Source organism: Erithacus rubecula (assembly GCF_903797595.1).
Source record: "Erithacus rubecula genome assembly, chromosome: 2".
Lineage (NCBI taxonomy): Eukaryota > Metazoa > Chordata > Aves > Passeriformes > Muscicapidae > Erithacus > Erithacus rubecula.
The window spans coordinates 105102564-105125358 of NC_136685.1; the positions used below are offsets into that span (position 1 = coordinate 105102564).

Here is a 22795-nt window from a genome sequence, read left to right on the forward strand (position 1 = left end):
CTTGGCAGGGGGCCTGGGCTGAGGCCTGCTCCAGCCCGAACTGATATGGGGTTCTGTGAGGCCCTGGAACGGGGAACACTCGCTTTTGACGTGACCCCTCAGGGCCGGCGCCTCACAGCGCCCCAGCGAAGCCATGGCCGCTTTTTAACCAGCTCCCACAACACGGCGCGGCGAGCGCGCCCAATTACAAGAAAGGTCAGAAAATCTGACAGAAAGCTGTGGCCGGAGCAGGTGCCCAGACGCCCTGTTGGAGCACAATTTAGGGTTCGGGACCGCTCGGGCTCCGCTCCCGGCCGCTCCTGCCGTGAGGGGAGGGCGGGCGCGCGCGGGCGGGGCCGCGGCGGGAAGAGCCGCCCCTGCCCCGCGCAGGCGCCGCCCCCGCGGCGGCCGCTCGTGCCCCGACTTCCTGAGGGCGGGCGGGCCGAACATGGCGCCGGGCCGCTGGCGCCAGGGGCGGCGGTTCCTCCGCTCTCTGCTCCTCGCAGCGCTGCTGGGTCCCGTTGCCTGCTTTTCGTCCTCCTTCTACAGCCCCGGCGAGCCGCGGAGCAGCGTGCGAGTGCTGTGCGGCTCCAACTGGAGCCTGGTGTTGCAGGGCCAGTGGATGTTGGAGTTGTGAGTAGCGGCCGCTTTCCCGCCCGCCTCGGAGGCAGCGTGGCCGGGGGGGCGAGGGGGGTTCCCTGCGAGGAGCGGGCATGGCCGGTGGCTGCAGCCCCGCTGTGGGTAGAAGGAGGCCGGGCCGGCCTTCCCGCCCTTCCCCAGCCCGGCGGTGCTGCCCGGGGACGGCGTGAGGGAGGCGGCGGCGGTGCCCGCGTCAGCTCTGCCCGCCCTCAGCCGCCGGCACAGCCTGCGCCCTGCGGGGATGGCCCGGCTGAAGGAGCTGCCCCGCAGGTTCCCGTCCTGCCCAAGGTTAAACGGGGCACTCCAGGCAGAGGGATGTGGAGTGAAGGACATGGAGCGAGCCCAGAGCAGGCCACCAAGTTGATCAGAGGAATGGATCGTCTCTACTTTGAGAGAACTGGGGTTGTTCACCCTGGAGAAGAGAAGGCTTTGGGTAACCTAATTGGGGCCTTCCAGCACCTGCAGGGAATTTACAGGGAAGATGAGGAAAGACTACGAGAGCATGTCATGACAGACCAAGGGGGAGTGCCTGCAAACTGCCAGATAGTTGGGTTAAATTGAATATTGGGGAAGCAGTTATTTCCTGTGGGGTTGGTGAGGCCTGGCACAGGTTGCCCAGATAAGCTGTGGATGCCCCATCCCTGGAAGTGTTCAAGGCCAGGTTTGAACGGGGCTTGGAGCAGCCTGGTTCAGAGAAAGGTGTCCCTGCCCATGGCACGGGCTTGGCACTGGGTGGTCTTAGAGGTCCCCTTTAACCCAAACCATTCAGTGATTCTGTCCCTCGAGTTCTCATCTGAGTGCCCAGGGTTGAATGGGTCACTTTGGGAATAGTGTCCAGCACTGCTCCTTGCCCACCTGGCCCTGGGTTCTGTGTGAGCTCCAAGAGGGCTGAGTTCTTTAAGGAATATTTAGCAGGAATAGGCTTCCAAAGAAGTATTACATAATATCCCAGCCTTGACTTGAGCTTAGAGTTCTCATTCAAGGCAGATGCATCAGATTTCATTAGCTTTTGACTCACTCTGCTGGAGTGGTGGCCTTGCTTGTGGCATGACAGTTCTTGAAATGCACGTGGCTTTATTTTTGGTGGAGCTCACTCACCTGCTTTTATTTAGAAGGGGAAAAAGGAGCTTGAGGTTTTTGGGTTTTTTTTAAGACAGCAATGAATAAAAAAGTAGTTTAAGTAGGCAGTACAGTCACGTGGTACCTGTGGGCCATGCAGCTATAAAATAGGATTTTACTGTGGCAAGTGTTCTACTCTGTGCAAATGCTTAAGTTTAAAACAGTTTGAACATCTGAACTGGGGCTCCTTCCTAAATACTTACCTAGCTACTTAAACTAATCCACAGGTTGGTGAGTTTTAAGGAGAAAGATTATTCATAGTGACTCAAAGTTTTTGTTTCTAAAAGAAAATATTTATATAACTAGTGGTGCGTGCCTCTGAAGAAGAAAAAAGAGAGGAGCTGACTGAAACCAGAAGTGGTTGGGATAGTGAACAGTTAAAATCCTTTGGAAGCCTTTAGTCCAGTTGAAAAATTGGTCTTTGGTTTGGAGTGAGAGGTTGCTGACAACAGCGATGGTGGCAGAATTAGGTTTGGTGTTAGCTGGGCATTGCTTAAATCTGACTCTAATTAATGTTATGCAGTGTTTGATGTGTGAAAGATCCTCGGGTCTCCATGCTGTTTCCTGTGGTTCATTACTGGTGCTTTCTGCTTTCCTCCTGAGGAGGAACCTTTGTCCTTAATGAGGATGCAAGCTCAGTGCTGCTGGTGTGGAATTAGTGAGGGTTTGAGCTCTAGGATATATATTTTTTTTTTTTTTTTTTTTTTTTTAAGTGTTTTCAGGACAGACTCTGGTCTTGGTTTTTTACCCCTATCTGCTTTCCGGGTGAAATCTGATCCGGGTTTCCCCCATCCCTGCTCCTGATCAAAATACCTATAAGAGAAGGGAGAAAATTCAGTTTTATCTTGGGAGTGAAGCTGGGGCAAGCAGCATCTTGCAGCCGTTAAGTTTTTCCATGGGCAGCAGCTGCATCCCGCTTGCCTAAATATTCCTGATTGGGCTTGTGGGAGAATCTCTGTGTGTGAATTCATAACCTAAGTGGCTTCAATGAGGAGAACAACAAACACAGACTAATCAAATTCTTACAGCAATTTCCATTCTGATGGATTTTGGCTTCTACTGATTTTTATCTGGTTTAGAGTTAATGATCCAGACAGGAGTCCTGCATGTCAGTCCATGAGTTCCTTCCATGATGTCTCAGGCTGGTTGGCAGGTCTTTATTAAAACTCCATTTGTTTGAAGAACCTCTTATTTATTTATAATTTATGTTTAGTTAAAATTTTATTTATATTTTTTTTCTGAGCAGTACTTTTTAAATGCAAATGTTACTATAGCATCTTAATGAAAAAAAAAAAAAAAAATTTCATGAGCTGCTCTTTTGAAGCCTCCTGCCCTGGTAGGAACAGGTACAGCTGCTGTTTAATTAATTTTTTTCTATTTGGGGAAGTGGAAAATCACTGTGTAATTCCACTTTTTTGTTGTTCCCAGGGGCATAAATAGAGAAACTGAAGTTTGGCATTACTTGTGTGTGTATCTGTAGCAGAAATAGGATTTTTCCTCCTTCATCCCTCCCAGCTGAGGTGTGTGTACTCGGCTGGCTTTTTGTAAATATTTAGTTGTTCTTAGCTGGAAAAAATTCAGGCCCTGGAAGTGCTGCTGCATTTTATTGATAAAAATGTTTTGGAGAAGGTTCAGTATCAGCCAGACATTGGCCCATTTTTTGGATGTTGTTACTATCACAACACACAGGTCTGGGCTGGAGTGCTGTGAGTGTGATGCTGGAATGAGCTGTGTTAAAAAGTTTCCCTGTTTCCTTATCTCTGTTCTGTAGCTGTGAGATAATGGTTCATTAGTATGAGGAGTTTTCTTTTTGTCTTTAATATTATGTCTGGAACACAGAAAACGAATTTCTGGTCTGCTTACTTAAAAATACATTTTGCATTTGTAAACAAAACTTGTTCTAGGCTTGATTTATCTTAATTTAACATCCTCTTGTTTTTGAAATAAATAAAAAAAACCGAACCTATCAATGAACTTGTTGTCTTCATGCCTCTGGTTGTCAAAGAAACTATTTATGCTCTTGGTGCATCTGCAGTGCTTTATGTGCTTGTCCCCACTATAGGTTGTTAAATGCCCCTTTGTTTCAGCCCAGACTTATTGCTGTGTGTACCTAATAAGGAGTGTCTTCACTGTCCATTTTAATTCTAGCCAGGTGAAAATCAGGAGATGAGTTAATAGTCATGTTTCAAAGGCTTATACTTACAGTGTAGGCTCATCCTTTTTATTTTTTCATTGCCATTTATCATTCAACATTGCCCTGCTGTCTTGTTGGCCATCTGATTGCAAGGGTTCAGCTCCCCCACCAGCACCTTTTGTCTGTAGCTGCAAGTGAGTGTGTTAAAAATGAAGCTGAATGTTTCATATTTAGATGGTTTATTGCTTTTAATCAGATGGCTTGAAATACTTTGTGTAAATAAATTCCCAAAGGAAGTGCTAAACTATTTAACAACTACTTTAAGTTAGGTTAAGAATTCAACAAGATTGAGAATGTTTTAGGGTTTCTAGTCTCTTACTTCTTGTTAGTGTCCAGGCTTTTCTTTGTCCTATTCTTAAAAATACCCAACAACCCAAAACTCAATAAAAGCCAAAAAGCAGGAGGAATGAAAATCAAGTTATCCAAACTCTGTTCTGATTTTGAAGCCTCTGCAGCTCTGCTGGCTGAGTCCAGAGGAAGTGACCAAACATTTTATTTAATAATTGAACACACAGCTGAGTGCTGTGCAGGGCATTGGCTGAACAAAAACTGCAAAAATGTGGTACTGAAATACCACTTGTATAATAAACAAAACAGATGCAGAAGGGGGCATAAAAATATGCAGAATGATGGAACCTAACCTGCTGAAGCTCTAGAATAATTCGCATAATTTTTCATTGATTGTTTTGTTTCCTATTTAAAAAAAAATCTCCTTTAAAAAAAAAAAGGTTTATCTGGTTTGGAGAGATGTGGCACTCTTCAGGAAGCTCCTTGTCAGCTTCCAGGGCTTGTGTTGTGATGATACACATCTGGGTAAATGGCAGGGATCAACTTCTGTATCTTTGGCTGCCACCTGCTCACTTGAAAAGTCATTAAAACCACACAGTTCATCTGGAGCTTTTCTTTTGTTGGCATTACAAACCTGCCTCTCCTGCCTCAAAACCTAGCTGTATTTAGAAACTGTCTTTTTTATTTTCTATGCTCGTGAAATCTGTAGCAATAAGGCAAAACTATTTAAAATAATAAAAATAAGAATTTCGTTCTGATACTGCTTATACCATTCTGTTGGATACTGTCCAAACATTTTCCCTCTTATTTTAATAGCATTCCCAATATGAGCTACATCAAGCAGCTTGGTTTAAACAAGTTTTGCTGTTTTCTGTTTAGCAAATCTTCTCATGCCTGTATCCATAAGCTGTTTTTCCTTTTTCCTAGATTCCTGCAACTTGGTGAAATGGCCATTAGAGCAAAGTGTGGAATGGTGTACTCAACATTACATCTGTTCACTGATATTGTTAGAAATGGTAGTGAAAAGGCAGATAAAAAGAGACAGTTAAATGTATTTGAAAAGGGTGAATTCAGTAGCCAGGCAGGTACAAGAAGAGAGAGAAGTGGCTTGGAGCTGGAAACTGTGTATCAGTACATCTTAGCAAAGTCTTTCTGTGTTTACTGATCTACTCGAGGTGACACGGCTGAATGGCACCTTTGCTCAAACTGGTTTTAGCTTGAGTGGGTTCTTTTGTATTGCCTCAGTGAAGTTGTTAGTATTTGAAGCCAAAGCTTGTTCTTTTATACTTCAGATCAGAGATAAATAGAAGTCAAAAGGAAAGTCTGTGTCTGAGAGCTCCAAACTTTGCTTTTCAATTGCTTTTTTTATGCCTTCTGCAAAAAGCTTTAGGTATTGTAATGGAGTAGGAACAGGAGAAAACACCTGGATACTTGGAAATAGTGATTTTAGTCCACTGAGGTCAGTTGTTGTTGCAGTGATAGATATTTGCAGCCTTATTTATGGAGGGCTGAGTGTGTGAGAGCATTTCAGCTGTAAAACTGTGCTGTGGAAGGGGTCTGGAAGCATCAGGAGTGAGGTGTGTGCTGAGGAATGTGCAATACCTGCTTGCACTGAATAGTTTGGCAGTGTCACTTTTAGCTCTGATGGAGATCAGCAAATTGCCTTTTAATGTGTAACAGGCTACTGAAAGCTTTCTTTCCTTAACCCAGTGCCCAAGTCTTGCTTTAAATTCCAGCTAACTTGGATTTTTGGCTTGGAAAGGCCTGTTTTCTTGGCACACCTGTTTGCACTGCACCCTGTGCCCTACAGTTAATAGAGGGAGAAGAAATGGGAGTGGCAGCCCTTAATTTGGTGGTGTTGACAAAGTGCTAATTGTTTCTTGGCCTGTCTGGAGTATGGCAGAATAAATTTGGTTACATCTGTTTTGGCCAGGCACCTGCTCTTGCATTTTGTCACTTGAAAAGTAACAGAGGCTGGTTCCACAGCAGATATGAGGGTCTATTTCCCTGCTCCTACAGGTTATTTTTTTCCTCTGAATTTAAGAATGGTAGTTGTACCATAAATTCTGTGGAAATAGGAATCGCCCACAGTTCTAAAGGATTCATTAGGAAGACCCTGTTGAAATCTAGTACTTCTCTCAGCATGCAGAAATTTTTTTCAAACTTTTGATAAAGATGTCCTGAGTGTGAAGTATTTTACTTTTCAGTAACTTAACCTCCCCTTACACTTACTCTTCCATTATTTTAAGTCTGAGAAAGAGACACAATAAGGCTTTGGTAATGTAATTTTTTTGTTTTTTCCAAGAGGCAGTCTTGAATTCCTTGGTGCCTCAAATGCTACACAACAAATGCAGACATGAAAGCTTCAGGCAAGTGAGGGTGTTGAGGTAAACAGCAGTGGTAACTATTGCAGAAATCTGATGTCTATAGCAAGTTCTCTCTTGAACATGTGAGGACAGGCTGTTTCCTGGCTGGCAAGAATGGGATGTGTAATTTAAGGAACTTAAGGAAATATTTTAATCCTTTTGTCTGTGCCAATGTTTAGCTGGAGTGGCTGGATCTTGTAGCATGATATGGAACTATTGCCATCCTATGTCCAATATTGAAACTAAAAATTAGGCAGCCAACAACCACAGCTTTTTGTGCAGGTGACAGTTATGTCCTGTCACTGCTAAACTGTGACATGGGTAAATTTTCATGCTGCTTTGAACTAAAGGAAGTATTTTCAATCATATGAGTGTTAGTTGTGTATTGAATATTCTGTTTCATTCTGGAGAAATGGTCATGAATGTCAAATGTAAATATAAATTTTGGTGGGGTTGAAATTTCTATTCCAAAATCAGACTGAACAGGCTAAAGGATATATTAATTTTGAAAATCTCATTGTATGAATTTGAGACATCTAAAGAAGCTGGATTTAGAAAACAGTCAAACTTCTTTTTCATTTTAGGTCAACACCAGCTGTGTTATCTGATGAATGTTTGCAGCTTCATATTTATCAGTCAAGCTTCTATAATAAAATAATCCTGTTTGTAAAGTACAGTATCTGTCAGACTGTTATTGAAAGCTCTCTCTGGGCCAGCATCACAATGGAGAACATTGCTGCATGTGAGACTTGCTTCCAGGATCTTTTAGAAAGATACTGAGGTTCTGTCTCTTGGCAGGGTAAGATTTATGTCCTTTTTTTAGGTGCTTTCACACAGAGTGATATTGACTTGAAAAAACAAGATATGGGCTTTCACAGAATCATTAATTTCTAGTACAGTTAAATACAACAAGTATTTTTGTGTCCTTTTAACTGCTAAGTGACCAGATTCTCTTTTTTAAATGCAGGAGTTTAAAAACTACCACAAAGCGCTCAGAGTGAATTGAATTCTCCCTCTTCCATGAGAAATGACCTGTTTTACTTTAAACTTTATTCATATGAAACATCTGGGGGTGACTGGGGATATCTTTGTTCTGCAGGGAGTACAGCAGTAAGCATTCCTGCTGACAGCCAGACAACAGGACTTGTTCCCTAGGTCAGATAGCAGTGGTGGAAACCAAAGAAGTAGAGAACCTTGTGAAGGCTCCTAGTGGTGGTTTTGTGCTAAGGATCTTGGATTCTGCCTAGGAGGGAATGTTTTTCTATGGTTTGCAATGAATAAGGTGCTTAGTGGCATTTTTGGGCAGTGTGACAATGTCCCTAGACTCACAGCTTTTTTATGGTGGCAGTTGTGGAGCACTGTGACAAGGAGAGTGTCCCTAGACTCACTGCTGCCAGAAACCTCCATTCCCCCTCAGTAAATCAGATTAAAGCCCATAAAGGTCTCTCCTCATTAGTGAAAGGCTGAGCCTGTGCATGGGCAGTTTCCCCAGCTCACTCTGTACCTCCCTGTGCTGGTTCCCTTCAGTGTGTCTGACAGAGCCTGGCAAGCTGCACAAGTTTCATGTAGACTTGGCCAACCAAGTTAGGCTAAAACACAGAAAGGTGGCAAAAAGGTTTTTATAATCAATTATATCTGATATTATCCTTTGTATTAGCTGCTCTGTTTCCAGATTGATATTACCAATAGGTGCAAAATTGGTTTAATTATTCTGATTGAGAGTGTAGAAAATTCAGCTCTTGAAAAGCACATTCCTGTTTTTCTGAAATGAATCCTGGGTAAAAACAAGACAATAAATATGAACAGTAGGAATTTTATGTGTGCTCTTTTTAAGTCTCTAATAACTGCTATCAAAAAGGGCATGTTGTGATGTATGGAGTAGTGAGCTAAGGCAAATGCAATTTTGGGAAGTTCTGAGGTGTGGGAAATCAATACAAAATGTTTAGATGAAGGAGCTGCTTCAGAGGACAGCCTGGCTTCAATAATTCAGATAGCTTTCCTGGAAATGGACTTTAGTTCCCATGTAAATAGAATAAATCACAAGTAGTGAGGAGTTTTGGTATGAATTTCTCAAATCTGTGATTTGTTTTACTAACATGGGGAGGAACACGGGGATTGATAAAACAACTTTGTCTTATTCAGTAGACTCCATTAAGAAAAACTGTATTTTTTCCTTTGTGATTGATGTGTTTGTATTTTCTCTGTATGATAAATCAATTTGAATGTCTTAAATGTAAAAGTTGTAAAATATTCACCCTGCCTTCCCCCTTTAGTTATGCTCCTTGGTGTCCAGCCTGTCAGCAGATTGAGGCGACCTGGGAGAGCTTTGCCAAGGAGAGCGAACGGCTCGGCATCACTGTTGGAAAAGTGGATGTCACTCAGGAACCAGGTATGGCACAAAAGAGAGTGTTTTAATAACAGGAATTATTCAATATAGCTACCATGTACTGCTTTTTTAGGCTTCCAAGTCAAAATAATATTATCCACAGTTTCTTTCTCCATACAGTTCATATTTCTGAAGTTTATAAACTCAGTTTGAGGGATTAAAGAATTGGGGGTGGGGGGGGTGTTGATCTGGCTTAATACTGGCTTAAAAGAGGTTTATTCTCTATTTTAATCTTCTTCACTGGAAGCTGTTGCCTGTCTTATTCCTCCAACCTGTCTGCAGATTCCAGCTCTGTAGCCTCCTGTTAGGAGAATTTCAGGGTGTGGTAGAGTGAACCTGCTTTAATTTAAGTTGTTAACTGCTTCCAGCAGTTGCTGGTTTATTGACTGGTTTAATAGTGGCAGTGCTTTATATTACAGATGTTACTGCTGTTTCCTGTTGGTGATGCACATATGCAAATATATTTATAAAAACACTTTCCTAACTATTCACAGAAGCCTGAGTGCAATCTAATTTATTCCTTTGGTGACTCCCTTCAAAGTTTTAAGTGTGTCTTTGTACAAGCAGTATTAATATTGTATAAATCTCTGCATCTTCTGGGTATGCTTCATGCTTATTTGGGCTTTGAGGGAATAAAGGATTTATCAGCCATATCAAAAGACTGAGATGTTGTTAGGAAAAAAAAGGCCAAACTTTACTGGTTTTTCTTTGTTTTTGCTCTATAAAGTGTGTGGAAAATGTATTTATTTTATTAGTTGAAAACATGCTGAACAGATTTACTGTATCAAAACTCCTGTCTCAGAATCAGCAATCCAAGTTGAGAAGAAAATGGCAGCTGTTCTAGACCTTGTGTAGATTCATATCTTGTTAAAAGTTCACAAGTACACAAAAAATCTGGTATCAAAAAGCTGCATATACTAATCATTATGTAGTGTAATGAACAGATGAGCTTTAATATTACCTTGTTTAAATAGATTACATAGACTTAATACTTGAATTTCTTATGTTGCTGAGAGTCTTGACCCCTAAGCATGGGTAACTTGTGAGTCAAAGGACTGACCAAAAGGATGAATTTGTACCAAAGCTCAAAGCTCATAAACCTACACCATCCAGTTCAGCACTGGAAGCTGCAGGCACTTCTAACACTTAGGAATGCTCAAACTGCAAAACAAACATTCATTACGTATTTGACCTTCGGTGCTGATGTAATTTGGAAGATCTGAGTTTCTTTGGAGCTCTCCAAAGTTACTGAGGTATTTTTACTGTGGGCTTTGCATCAGCCTTTCTGCTGTGTTTAAATGCTGTCTCCTTTTTTTTTTGCTTGTACAATGGTACTTTAATTAGTCTTAGTTATGTAACCCCTTCATTGAATTGAAAGTAGTCAAAATGTGTTAAATTAAGGGAAAACCATGAGATGAGTGCAGAGTTACATAAAATTGCACTTCCCAAACTGGCAGGATAAAGTGGCCATTCATGGTGCTTAATTGCAGGAGATGCCAGAAGAATAAATCCACCAGAGTCTTAATGGCTTCACAGCAGATTTCAGTCCCTTGATGTTTCAGCCTTAAAGTACTTCCTCTTGCCTCATCTTCTCCATTGAAACATTCAGTGTGGAACAAGCAAATAGTGGAGATGCTTCTGGACCCTTAAATTCTGCATATTTGTGGTGCCTTTTTTAAGCTCCTGATCACAACATGTACTTGTGAATTACAGCAAGTCTTCTTGGATCATCTGTGTCTTCTTTAATTAGTTGTTGACTGAAAGCAGCTGGAGTTTTAGATAACATTTCTATTCTCTGTATGTTCTCAGGGGTGTGCATATGCAAATAAAAGGGCTTTTAAATTTTTGATTAACTGTTGATTTCATAGTGGATGTCAGTTTCTGATTTGCAGATGCTTAACTAGCAAGTTCAAGATCATATTAAATAAGCACCAAAACAATTTAATGTGTTCTTAAATTTTGTAGCTGACTCACACGTGGTTTTACCAAACTAAGGAGGTGCCTTAGGTAACCAGCAAACCTCCACCTAAAATGTTGGGGATGCTTAGATGCATTTCATAACTTTTAGATGTCAGAGTTGCTTCTGAGGTGTTCACTCTAGGATAGGCCACAGGTAAGAGGAGTGAGCTGTTTTATTTCCTTTACCTGAATGGCATTTTTAACAACTTCAGAGAGCCTTTCAGTGTTCCCTTGACTTTCTCTGTTCTTGAGCTAATTATGTTCTTTGTGACTCTCCACCCAGTTTTCCTTGTGCAGCTGTGCTGTCTGCTTTATTAATTCTGCTGTCACACTTGTGGGTTTGTTTTCTTTCTATCTCCCTGTGCTGGCACAACTTTCAGCTGTTTCACAAAGTTTTTTCTCATTCTGCCTCTTGTAGCAATAAAGGCAGAGAGCTGAAAAGTTGAGGTAAAGAAGCTTTCCTTTCTGGAACTTTCAAGATCATTTGCTTTGAATGTCTTCAAACAAAATTCCAAACAACAAAAAAAGCCATAACCCCTTTTTGTCTATTCCATAGGGGAATTCAAACTGAGGAAAACATTACCACTGAAGCTTTTAAAAATACCTGGCTTATTTCAGTACGGCTCATCTTTGTCCCTAAAGGCAGAAATCCTCTTGCTACAATACTTTTCTGTGGCTAATCCTGTTGCCTAGAGCTGTTTGCTTTATTGGAGGCTGAATAAGGACTTCATTTCCCAAAAGATTTTCACAGAATTTTCTAAAAGGCAAGGTTAAATAACCATACTCTTTACACTGGTGTTTTATATGAATTGCAGTTGCTGGCTATAGGAATTCAGCCTTTTCTAATGGATTCTGAGTGCATTCTAATAATGGACTGGTCCAAAACTTCAGCTGAGTGCAAATACTGAGGAGACAATCCATTGATGAGGAAAATTACCTCTCAGTAAACGTTCTTCAAGCTAACATTTTTCCTTAATTTATTATTTAGTATCTGTGACTGTTTGTAGCATATCTGAAGACAAACTGTTAACCTGTGTTTACAAAACAATGGTGAAAGCTGTGCAGCCTGCTCTAAAATACAGATTTGTAGGTATTTATAGATAAGTTAGAATGCTGAGAAATTTCAGTTTTACTGAACTGTTTGTGTTGTTTTCTTCCCTTTCTAGGCTTGAGTGGTCGTTTCTTTGTCACAACACTTCCTACAATTTACCAGTAAGTGTGTCATACTGGAAACTGCAGCTGTTGACTCCTACTTGTCACTTGATTTAATCTGTAACTGAAAAGTGGGGAAAATGAAGGGATAGTGACTTTTGATTTCAGCTAAGTTATTGTAGCTTTGATTGTATGATGAAATTATTATCTGAGGCTTTTCTTAAGTTTAAGTTTCTTTGTTGTCTACACCATTAAAAATGGATCAGAGAAAACATTTGCTGTTTTCTTTGCCAATAAGGTGATGCCATCCTTAAAATATTGAACCCTTCAGTAAGGCTCAGAGTATTAAATAGTTGTGCAGATGTACAAACAAATACATATATGTGTGCACTTCTAATTCTGAGTTGTATTTAGAAATGGTTTGGTTGTGAGCCTCATGTGCTTTGTGTATTTGCTGTAGTGCCAGTAAATAGTTAAGAAGAATAGCAGCTTTAGAAATGGCAAAACCTCACGCTGTTTAAAAACTGAGATTTTCCATCATGGCTTACAGTTCCCAAACACTCAGCTCTCAGCAAGTGAAGTGCTATAATGTGTGTGGGGGTTTTGGTTGGGATTTTTACCCCAGAGTTTGGGAGCTGTCCGTGCTGATGAGGGTTTGTTTTGCAGTGCCAACGATGGAGTGTTCCGCAGATACCGCGGCTCCCGCACCTTGGAAGATCTTCAAGGCTACATCCTGGAGAGGAAATGGGAAGCTGTGGAGCCTGTAGCAGGATGGAAGTCTCCATCTTCTATAATGTAACACTTGGTTTTTGTTAACAAAAACAATGTTTTATATCTTGTTATTCATTAAGGGTCCTGTGTTGACAGTTTAAAGACAAAAGGCCTTTATTCTTTAGACTTGCAGGTTTTGCAGAAGCAATCGATATTGACAGCCTGATTTCCCAGCTTCTCACCTATAAAGGCAGCTTATGTTCTGCATTTGCTTTTGTTTGTGTCTGCTAGGGCTTGTTTGTGTCATCTTTGAAAAGAGATTAAAAGAAAAAATACAGCCACTGAGCATTGTGTGAAGTGGCATTTCCAATATCTGCTCAGGCTGGAATCAAGTGTGTGTTTATGTTGATCATTACTTCATGACTTGTGGCTACTGGGCAGCCTTTAGCTTTAAGGATTTCTTGTTTATTTCTTTGCAAGAGACTTTTGTCTTGCTTTGGAATAGCAAGCAGTGTACTGCTTACAGAATGTATAGGAACTTTTTTTTAGAGAGGGATTTGCTTAGAAGTGTTGTAGAAAGCTTGCATGACACAAAGGATGAACCAAAGAGGTGAGTGGCCTGCAATTCTTTCTGCTTGAAGCCATTGTATATAAATTCACCTCAAAGATCCAGAAAAGGTCCTTATTTTACATGTGAGAAGGAAGAAGAGCTGTAGGATCTTTAGGAATGGGGAGAGGAGCTACAGGGCTCCTGTGTACCTGACCTGCCATTTCCTTGTTTTCCAGGATGCATGGCATGGCAGGGCTGTTTCACTTCTCAGGATGGATCAGGGTGAGTAACTGTATAGTGTTTTCCATAGTCTCTTTTTATGCTTAGAATAATAAATGAATATTTTTATTATCCTTTTATCCTGTGTATTGCCCAGGAAAAGGGAGGGCAAGGGGGTTTTTCTGTGTCTAGAGTTCAAACTGGCAACACCACTTGTGTAGGAACATGATGAATTTGGATAATAGAGTAATTATCAAAAGAGAAGGAGAAATGCTTAGCTACACTGAAGTGTGCTTTAAAATATTAAAGCATATTTTACTTTAAAATATTTCAAGATCCTTTCATTTGGAAACTATCCAAGTCTTTCCATGGCATCTAAATACTGAGAATTTTCAAACCTTTCAGATTCTGGTCAGGAAACATCTTCTCAAAACCTTCAAGTGTTGGTGAGATTGAGACTGTATTTGATTGTGGCAAAATATGTTACTATTGTAACATGTGCTTCAGAAAATAGATGTACTTGAGAGTTGAAACAAGTTTGTATCACTTCTGCTAAGCATCAAACTAACATACACAACTCAGAGCTCTGCTTGATTCTATTTTTTATTCTTTCACTGGATAATATTTACTTCTTGTAGCCTTCTGATGTTTCTCTTCCATGGTTGCTCTGAAATGGTGTTGTTTCTCTATAGTCTCCTTCCTGAAAGATTAACTGGCCTGGGAAGAAACCTCTCATTTGCCTTCCACTTCAATTAATATTTCAGGTGTACATTTCCTCACTCTTCCTGCTCTGCTCTCTTTGCTTATGCTTCAATAAATATCAAAAGATGTCTTGACATTGAAAAAGAAGAGTTAGAGGAACTTTTGGATTTGAACTCATGTAAATGTTGCTTGTGATTTGCTCATCTGCCTTGATGTGCTGCTTGACTCAGCCTGTTGAATTTGTAGGTTTGAAAGAAATCTTAATACTGTATTTGGGTTATTATATTTAAATTTAGAAGGGAAATCATTTTAGTGTATGCTTTGAGTGTGTGTGTTTTCTTTTAAGAGCTAAAAAAGCTTAAGTAAGATGTGAATGGCTTAATTTTAGTTAATGAACAGATGCCACATAAGGATGAAGGGTGTTGTGATACTTTCCTGCAGGCTCTGAGGCTCCTCATCCATCCATCTGTAGCAAAGGTTGTGTATGGCATCTGTAATGCTGAGTATCTTAGGGAGGAGTTGTGCATCCTCTGCTTAAAAAGCCTTTTTATGTGAACAAATTACTAAAAACCCCCAAGACTTAATTGTGTCAAAATGGGAAGACTTGAGTACAAATGCTGTTAAATGAAAGGTCTTAGACAGCAATTTTTGTAATGGTGTTAGCAGTAGAAATCCTAAGTGGTTTTAGGTATGAACTTATTAAATATATTTTTCTCATTTCCAGCAAATTCATAACTACCTCACTGGCACTCTTGGAGTTCATATTTGGGTTTCCTATGCCATCTTCATCTTAGCTACCTTACTTATTGGCCTGCTCCTGGGTTTGGTAAGAAAACAATACCTTTTTTCTCAGTTGACTAGAGCTCTTGCTTTGTATTATCTTGTGAAAAAAATAAAACTGACTTTGCTCCTAAGATATATTTAAATATACCTTGCTTCAATAATATATTACTAGATACTAATATCTCTTCCCTGTGACATCAGAAATGTGTGAGGGTGGATTAAAGCTGTGCCAGAGAGGTTTAGACTGGACATTAGGAAGCAGAGCATGGTTAAACATGCAACAGGTTCCTCAGAGAGATGGTCAGGCCTGTCACTGGTTAAGAAGCATTTGGACAGTGCCCTCACCAATCAGGTCACCTTCTTATGAAATCTTATAAATTGTTATAAAATGCTTCAGTTTAGATTTGTTTAGTCCATCCACTAAAAGGAGTAATTGTTGTATTGGCCTTTTTGTATCTAGTAAGACTTTTCTGCTTAAGGGTGGATTGTGTGTGGCCAGACTTAGTCAAGACTCCAACTTTCTAAGAACACAGGCTTTCTGGAGAGTTTTATTAACCACAGAGGAATTGGACTTTTGGGAGTCAGCAGTGTAAGGGTACTGCCACACTGTTACTCAAAATCAAAGGATGAAAGTATTTTTTGAGGCTTTGGAGATGTGTGGGTTAAGTTCTTCCAGACTGGTTTCCTGTCCCTTAAGTGCATTCTGCAACTGCAAGGACAGTTCAAACAGTTCTGCTGGTAACTGGCTTAACCTGCTGCTAAGTCATTATTCCTTGTAGGAAATGTAAAAGTTGTTTCTGGAATGTGGATCTCTGCCCTTCAGCCCAAATATTAGTGAAATAAAAGTGTATTTCTCAGTAGTACTGGGAAGTGATTTCAGTGCACTTGAAAATTGAATTTAGACAAAACCACGTTTTTATACTTGATGTGCATACAGAATTGTTTTCAATTAAAACAAAAAATGTTTGTGATTATTCCAACAGCTGCACTTTTCTATATCGTAGATTTTCAACAAATGAGAGCAAAACAAGTTAGTATAACTAGAAGCAAGTGAATATCATGTTTTAAAAGAAACTCTCCTTCTTACTCCTTCACTAAAAAAAAACTGAAAAAGCTGAAAAAATGTGAAGTTAATCTCCCAGCTCTTTCCAAAAAGCTTTCCAATGATTGAAATATATTTCTTTCACATGGTGTCAGCTCTGTCTTTTTCTTTGCACTATTCTTAGCATGTGACAGTGAGGCACAAATGTCTTCATTGCATTTTCAGTGTCCATGTTCTGCCCTGGGCTGGTTAAATAATGAGCACAAAAGGTGGAACACATATCTGTATTGGGGAGCCAGGGATAGAAATGGAATAACATCCAAAAATACAGGAAATCTTGACCAAGGTTTTTCATAAATTTTCAGAAAGCAAAAATTCTCAGCTGTATTCTGAGCTAGTCTTCAGCAAGCATCAGTACTGAATAAATTTAGGGAAGTAGGAGGCAGAAAATGGGTAGTAGAAAGCAGGGAATGCTGGTTAGTACACACTGAGAAAGCACTTTTTTTCCATGTTTTTATTTAGCTCTTATCTCTAAGCAAGATAATACAGTTTTGTAAGTTTTATTGTGTATATCCATCTATCTAAAAAGAATGAGTGCAGGGACTTTTGCAATTGCTAATAAATGCCGTTTTTTCTTATTGCTAGTAAAGGTCTTTTTCCTTTCCACAGATCCTGGTTTTAATTTCAGACTGCCTCTGCCCAGCCAAGTCAAAATACAGAGCTGAAACTCCTGGTAAGAATTCTTTAAGAGGGTGAGCAGCTGTAGTTTAAAGTGTAAATTTGTAGGAGGAAGGGCAATACAGTGTTCAGATCTTTGGAGTGAGCCAATAATCCAGGAGCCAAGTAAAATTGGTTTGTCTTTGGTTTGTAACTCAGTAGAATAAAATGAAAGTCTATCTGTGCCTGATACGCAAGGAAAATAAATGGAAGCAGAAGAGAAATCTACTGAAGGTTTAATGAAATAACTGAAAAATAAGGAAAAGTTTTCAGAACCACTGAATGGTTTAAGGATCATCTAGTTCCAATCCCAGTTGGAATAATAGTCCTAATCAATTATAATGTTCATCAGTATTTCAGAGTATGTCCCTGATGCCACTTGGAAAGGCTTTGCTGTGAGATTCAGTCTAACTGCAGCTCTGCTTTGTTTAGACGAAGCAATCACCAAGGAGAACGCGGAGAACGCGGCGCTGGAAGGGCCGGAGGAGGCTGCCCAGCTCTCCGCGGACGATGCTGAAGAGGCTGCAGATGTGAAGGATCTCTCAGATGGAGAAGATGCAGCAAATTCAAGTGCTGATGAGTCGGAGGAGGATTTGGCACTTGGAAAAGAATCAGGGGAAGAAGAAATGGAAGACTTAAGCGAGCAGCCTTTAGCTGAATCAGAGACTGAAAGCACAGTGAGGCAGCGGAAGAGTCAGGGGGCTGAGAAGGAACTATAGTTTTCCCAGTGGTGTATCTTGTACACTTGGACCAAAGAAGTGTCAGACCCCTTGAGGGTCTGAAGCTGGAGCTTACACTTGATTTGTCGTTGGTGTTTACGCAAAGCTCTGCTCTGCCAGCAGGCTCCTCTTTTTTTAAGCTTAGTACTTGCTTACTTTCTTTGATAAGCACATTTGCTGTGTGTTGTGTGACCTTAGCCGTGACAATCAAAATCAGTGTCTTATCTGTTCTGTGTTCTCTCAGAGAAAAAGGGGGTGTCAGCCTCAGTTCACCAGCTCTGAAATGATCATTGTGTGTGTCACTCTAAGGACTGACCTGGGCAAGATCAGGAGTTTTAACTCCACTGTAGCTTGGCAGGACTATGACTTTTCTGTCTGAATGTTGATTGTTCCCAAATGCCACAGAAGCACAGAGACGATTCACTAGTGAAAAGGAGGCACCTTACTGGTCTTCTATCAAAAATGTTGTTTACCATGGGTTTGTTTATATCACTTTCAACTGAAGCACCTTTCTCTTCCATTTCTATTCGTGTTTGTTTTGGAAGTTGATCCTGCAGCTCACTCCCAGATGTGTCAGTTTTTGGTGATCCAGAGACTGTGCAGCTTGAGTTGTTTGACCCAGGGAGTTGGAGTAATTTAAAATGTAAGGCAGAAAGAGAATTGCAACTGAATGTTTAAAATGTGTTGGAACCTTTAAAAGGTTTAAAGGAAATTATTTTGGTCAGAGGGAAATTTTACCAAAGCTCAACTATTTTTTTTTTCTTTTGGTAATTTGTCCCCATCAGGAGATGTTAGCAGGAAATACTCACTTTGGAATCAGTAAGATGTATTTTTCTTGCCAGTACAAGTTTGTCATGTGTGGTGCAGTCCTGCCACTTCCAACTCATGCTTTTGGCAGAACTCAAATCTGAAGAGGCATTTAGGGTTTTACATTTAATCACTTTTCTACTTTTGGAATCATCAGGTTGGGAAAAAAGAGGGACACAGGTGGGCAGTGGTGAGAAGCTTTGAGTTTTGCTGCTTCTGTCAGAATTGCGTCTGTTGAACTGCATAAAGTGAAAATGGCTTGTCAGGTAGACAGATGTGGTTAGGTTTGGGTCATTAAACATATCAGTGTATCACTCCTTTGGTTAGTATAAAAGTCTTTTTTGGTAAGGAGTGCCCTCAGTGAGATCCTGTATGTTCCTGCTTTGTTGATGTATGACCATGAACGTAAGATGCATCGTAATCTTGATATTATTTTAAAATATATATATATATATATCTGTTGCATAAACCTTGCTAACATGCATGAATTTCATCTTATTCTTCAAGAATGAAAAGTAGTCAGAGATGAGATCATCTCTCAGTAGAAGAGAAGTTGTAAGTGCAAAATGCTGGTTTCCTTTGAGACTGAGGTTAATAGGGCCATTTGTGTTGAAAGCTGTTTTGTTGTTGTTTTTTAATGCTCATAAAGAACGTATTTGCCAAGAAAGCTCAATTTACCCATCCCTGTCCTGTCACATATGTTTTTGATCTATATGGTAGAAACTTTCATTTGTCTGGTAGAGCTGTTCAAAGGAGAAAATTACACTGCATATCCTGAATTTGAAGTTTGTCGAAGAATACTTCCAGTCTGGAGTTAGTTTCGTACAGTGGACGCCTCTAAATGTGCTTTCACATAGGTGAAGACATAGACTTGATAATATCTATACATTGCACTATCTTGAGAGCAGTTTGTGATGTTTGGGTGTTGCCCCGTGTAACTGAGCAGTTGTGAAGCTGGCAGCCACAGGACTCAGCAGTAGGTGAGGCACACAGCAGCCTTTTAGAAGCTACACTTCTATCTGCAGCAAGAAATCAAGAAAACTCTGTGGCCACTACAGTGGGAAGAGAAGAACTGTGCAATTTGAAGACAAGGTGTTCCTTCAAGAGTCATGTTTCCCTGCAGTGTGTTTGGATTTCACAAGCAAACAAACAAGCCCACAAATGGCACTTTGTCCTAAAAGGCACATGGTTTCTGAGATGCTGTGGGAGAGATCAGAAGCCCCTTTGTGTGGTGTGCCTGACTTCTCTGCTCACATTTCCTCTGTTGTTGCATGTCGTAGTTGGGTTTGGATTGTTTAAACCAAAGATATGAAGTGTTTTCCATCATGATAGACTGAACTGTGAGATCACTGATGAGCACAAATGAAGCAGGCAGCAGGTGACAGCAGCTTATGTCTGTCTTGTGGGTCTGGAAATGAGCTTGGTCAGGCTTCTAAGGGTTCTTGAACATAGGATGGATGTTGTTCCTATGTTTTCATGAATGAAGCAGGGGATGTTAATGCTGACTGGGTTTGACCATATTTGATGTGTATTGGTGTATCTTATTGCAAAGATCACTGAATTGTGATTAAGGCTTTGCTTAGAAAAGGTGATACTGTGCAACTATTGGTCTCTCCAAATTAATTCTACATTTGTAGGAAAATTGCTGTGGTGTGATACTGGAGATACTCAGTTTTGACTGATGTTTATCTGGGAAACAGTGAGCAGCAAACTCTGTAAAGTCTAAACTTGTGTTTAACAGAAAAACTATTAGCTGTGCAGTAGAAGTCTCATGTTAATATACCTTCCAGGATCAGGTTTTTTTCCACTAAAACACGTTTTAGTTGAATCATCTGAGTTGTGCTAATTGGGCTATTAACAATAATTTTTAACTTGGTGTGTTTCCAAAAAGTCAAGATCAACCTTTTGTGCAATCTGGGTGTTCTGTTATCTCTGTTCTGTTAGGATTAATCATGAAGAAATGGAACTTGTTCTTGCAACCTCAGTATAGACAAAAGGACCTTGGAGAAGCTGCTGCTGGCACTGTTCAAAATGTTTTGATGAAGGACAAGCCTTAAGGCTTGTGAACTAGAGTTGTGTGTCAAAATTAATTTAAGGCTGTTGAGAAGAAATTTAAATATCAATTGGGCTGCATGCCACTGGAATGGGAATGCTTAACAGCAAGTCACAAAAGAAATCTGGCAGGTTCCTTTTTTCAAGAGGCTGGAAATCCATCCAGCATTCCAAACCTCCTGTCCTTGGGATCTGTGTGGAACTTGTATGTGTGTCATGGAATGCTCTGTATATACTGCCCCTGTGGGGGTGGCACCTGTTATGTGGGTTTTCTTCCTGGAAATGTTACACAGGGTTGTCTGTTACATGAAAGTGTTGCAAATTTATACTTAGGCATATTTTTACTGAAATGCCATATAAAATTTTGTATTTATGACCTGCTTGGAGTCATTTTCATTTCCTCAGCGCAGAGTTGGCTCATCTGTGTCATTAACAAAAGGTTGTTTAATAATGCTGATCTTCCAGTTAATCATAGAGGTTGTCACTTGTGAAGATTCCTTAAAATCTTTAAAAGGAACCTGGACATCAATTAATTGCTTCCTTTTGGAGGGTTTCCCTGGAGGAAATCAGGTCTCTCAAAGGTTCAGAATGGAGCTGGGCAAAACAACATGACTAAGCCCTTAAAGGCTTCACCTCCACATAAGGTAATTATGTCTCCTCCCTGAGAAATCCCCTATTTCTGTCAAATCAAAGCTGTGCTGACTCCCTCTGGGATTTGTAGGCCAGCAAGAAGTGTACAGACCTAAAGGAGCCCATCCTCAGGTTGTGGTTCACATTCCAGGCAGTGCTGCAGGAATGGGCTGTAGGGGCAGCTGTGCCAGAGGGAGAAGGGACTGCCAGGAGCCATCCCTGCAACCTCCTTTGATGGTGTGAGCAGCTGCTGGATGTGGCAGCTGGGTTCATTCTGCTCAGGTGAGTTACCTGAGCTGACTCTTCTGTGAACAGAGCAGCTGCAGGCCCTGTTTGCCACTCACTTTGGCTTTCTTCTTTTCCACTGTGTTCATTTTTGGATGCAAAGTGGAAGTTGGAACAGTATCAGATGAAGCCTTGTGAGCATTTTGTTTGCTGTTTCATCAGCTGCTGCTTGTTCTCTTTTGTGACATGAGAATATGAAATTTTCTCCATGAAAACAGCACGTGGAATACTACAGGCAAAATTGGATCAGGTTTTGAGCAGAGTCAAGCAATCAGACAAATCCAAGCTCTAGTTTTGTAGAGGAAATACTGAAGATACTCTTCAGTAGCTGAGCTAAAGTGGTAGAAAACCTTAATTTTTCTCTCTGGAACTGGACCAGTGGTAAAGCCCAACTCTGGGAATGCAGCTGCCCAGTAGTGTGTGCTGTCATTCCCTTCCCTACTGGGGAGTTAATTGTGTTTTACTCCAACGAGCACTGTGGTGATTACTTACTTTTAACCAAACATCTTCATTCCTCTCCCATTAGAAAAACACCTACAACACTCTGCTTTTTCTTTCACTTCATCTTTCTGAGGAGAAAGGAAAGCTCCATATTTAAACATACAGGGAACAAACGGGGATGTAGTTATCCTAATATTTTCATTCAAATTTCCATTTTATATGGAAAGGTTGTTTTTTATGGCTCATTAGAATTACTTGGAGCCTGCTGTTACTTCAGACTTTTACATCTGTTAATCTGGATTCCAGGGGACTGGGAGAGCTGAACCTGCACACCACTGATTTTCCTGGCACAGTCTGGGCCAGTGCCTCACGTGCTTGTGCAGGATGCAGTAAGGACAGTAGCTATTCCAAGTGTCAGTCACACATCAGGAAATTAAAAAGTGACCCTGGAAAGGGCACTTTTTATACCTTTGTTGCTGTGGTTGTGGGGACAAGAGTAACACTGAGATCTTTGTAAATCTGCCCTGGATTGGTTTATTTGTATGTGAAACCATCCAGCTCCTCCCAGGAGAATCAGTCCTCTGCTCAATGCTCCCCTCTTCTGCCATCCCAGCAGTGCCCAGAATTCCCAAAATAGATATTCAGGGGCCTTTTCCAGCCACCTGCTCACTGCTGAATGACCAAAGAACTGTCTTCATCCCTTCAGCATCCATTAGCTTTGACTCACGTGGTGGAGTTGCCACATGGCTGCTGGGTAAAAACCTCACAAATGTTTTCTGCTGGTTCTTCTGGCTGGCTTGGAGGGGGCAAAACAAATTGGTTCAGCTTTGACTGGTGTGAGATGCTGTCCAAAAACACTCTAGAAAATGGGTATTTTATGCCTTTATTTGGAGAAATTCTGTGGGGGATTTGGAAGCCAAAATGAGTGTTTTACTTACGTAAGGTATTTGATAAAGCAGCTTTGCACAACAGTCTTGAGAAATGGGCAGTGGTTTGAACATTACAGTATTTGAATTCTGTGCTGCAGTTAACTTCTCCAGTTAATCTTCACTGCA

At 40.8% G+C, this 22795-nt stretch overlaps 1 protein-coding gene across 1 annotated transcript; it reads left to right on the forward strand.

The window, feature by feature from the left end:
• The first annotated feature begins 371 nt into the window (after positions 1–371).
• Positions 372–20760, forward strand: TMX4 (thioredoxin related transmembrane protein 4). The gene is made up of 8 exons (XM_079298561.1): positions 372–612; positions 8859–8974; positions 12097–12142; positions 12749–12877; positions 13580–13625; positions 14989–15090; positions 16759–16822; positions 17239–20760. The coding sequence occupies exons 1-8, from the start codon at positions 428–430 to the stop codon at positions 17523–17525; spliced, it is 975 nt and encodes a 324-aa protein (XP_079154687.1). The 5' UTR covers positions 372–427; the 3' UTR covers positions 17526–20760.
• Positions 20761–22795: the final 2035 nt, after the last annotated feature.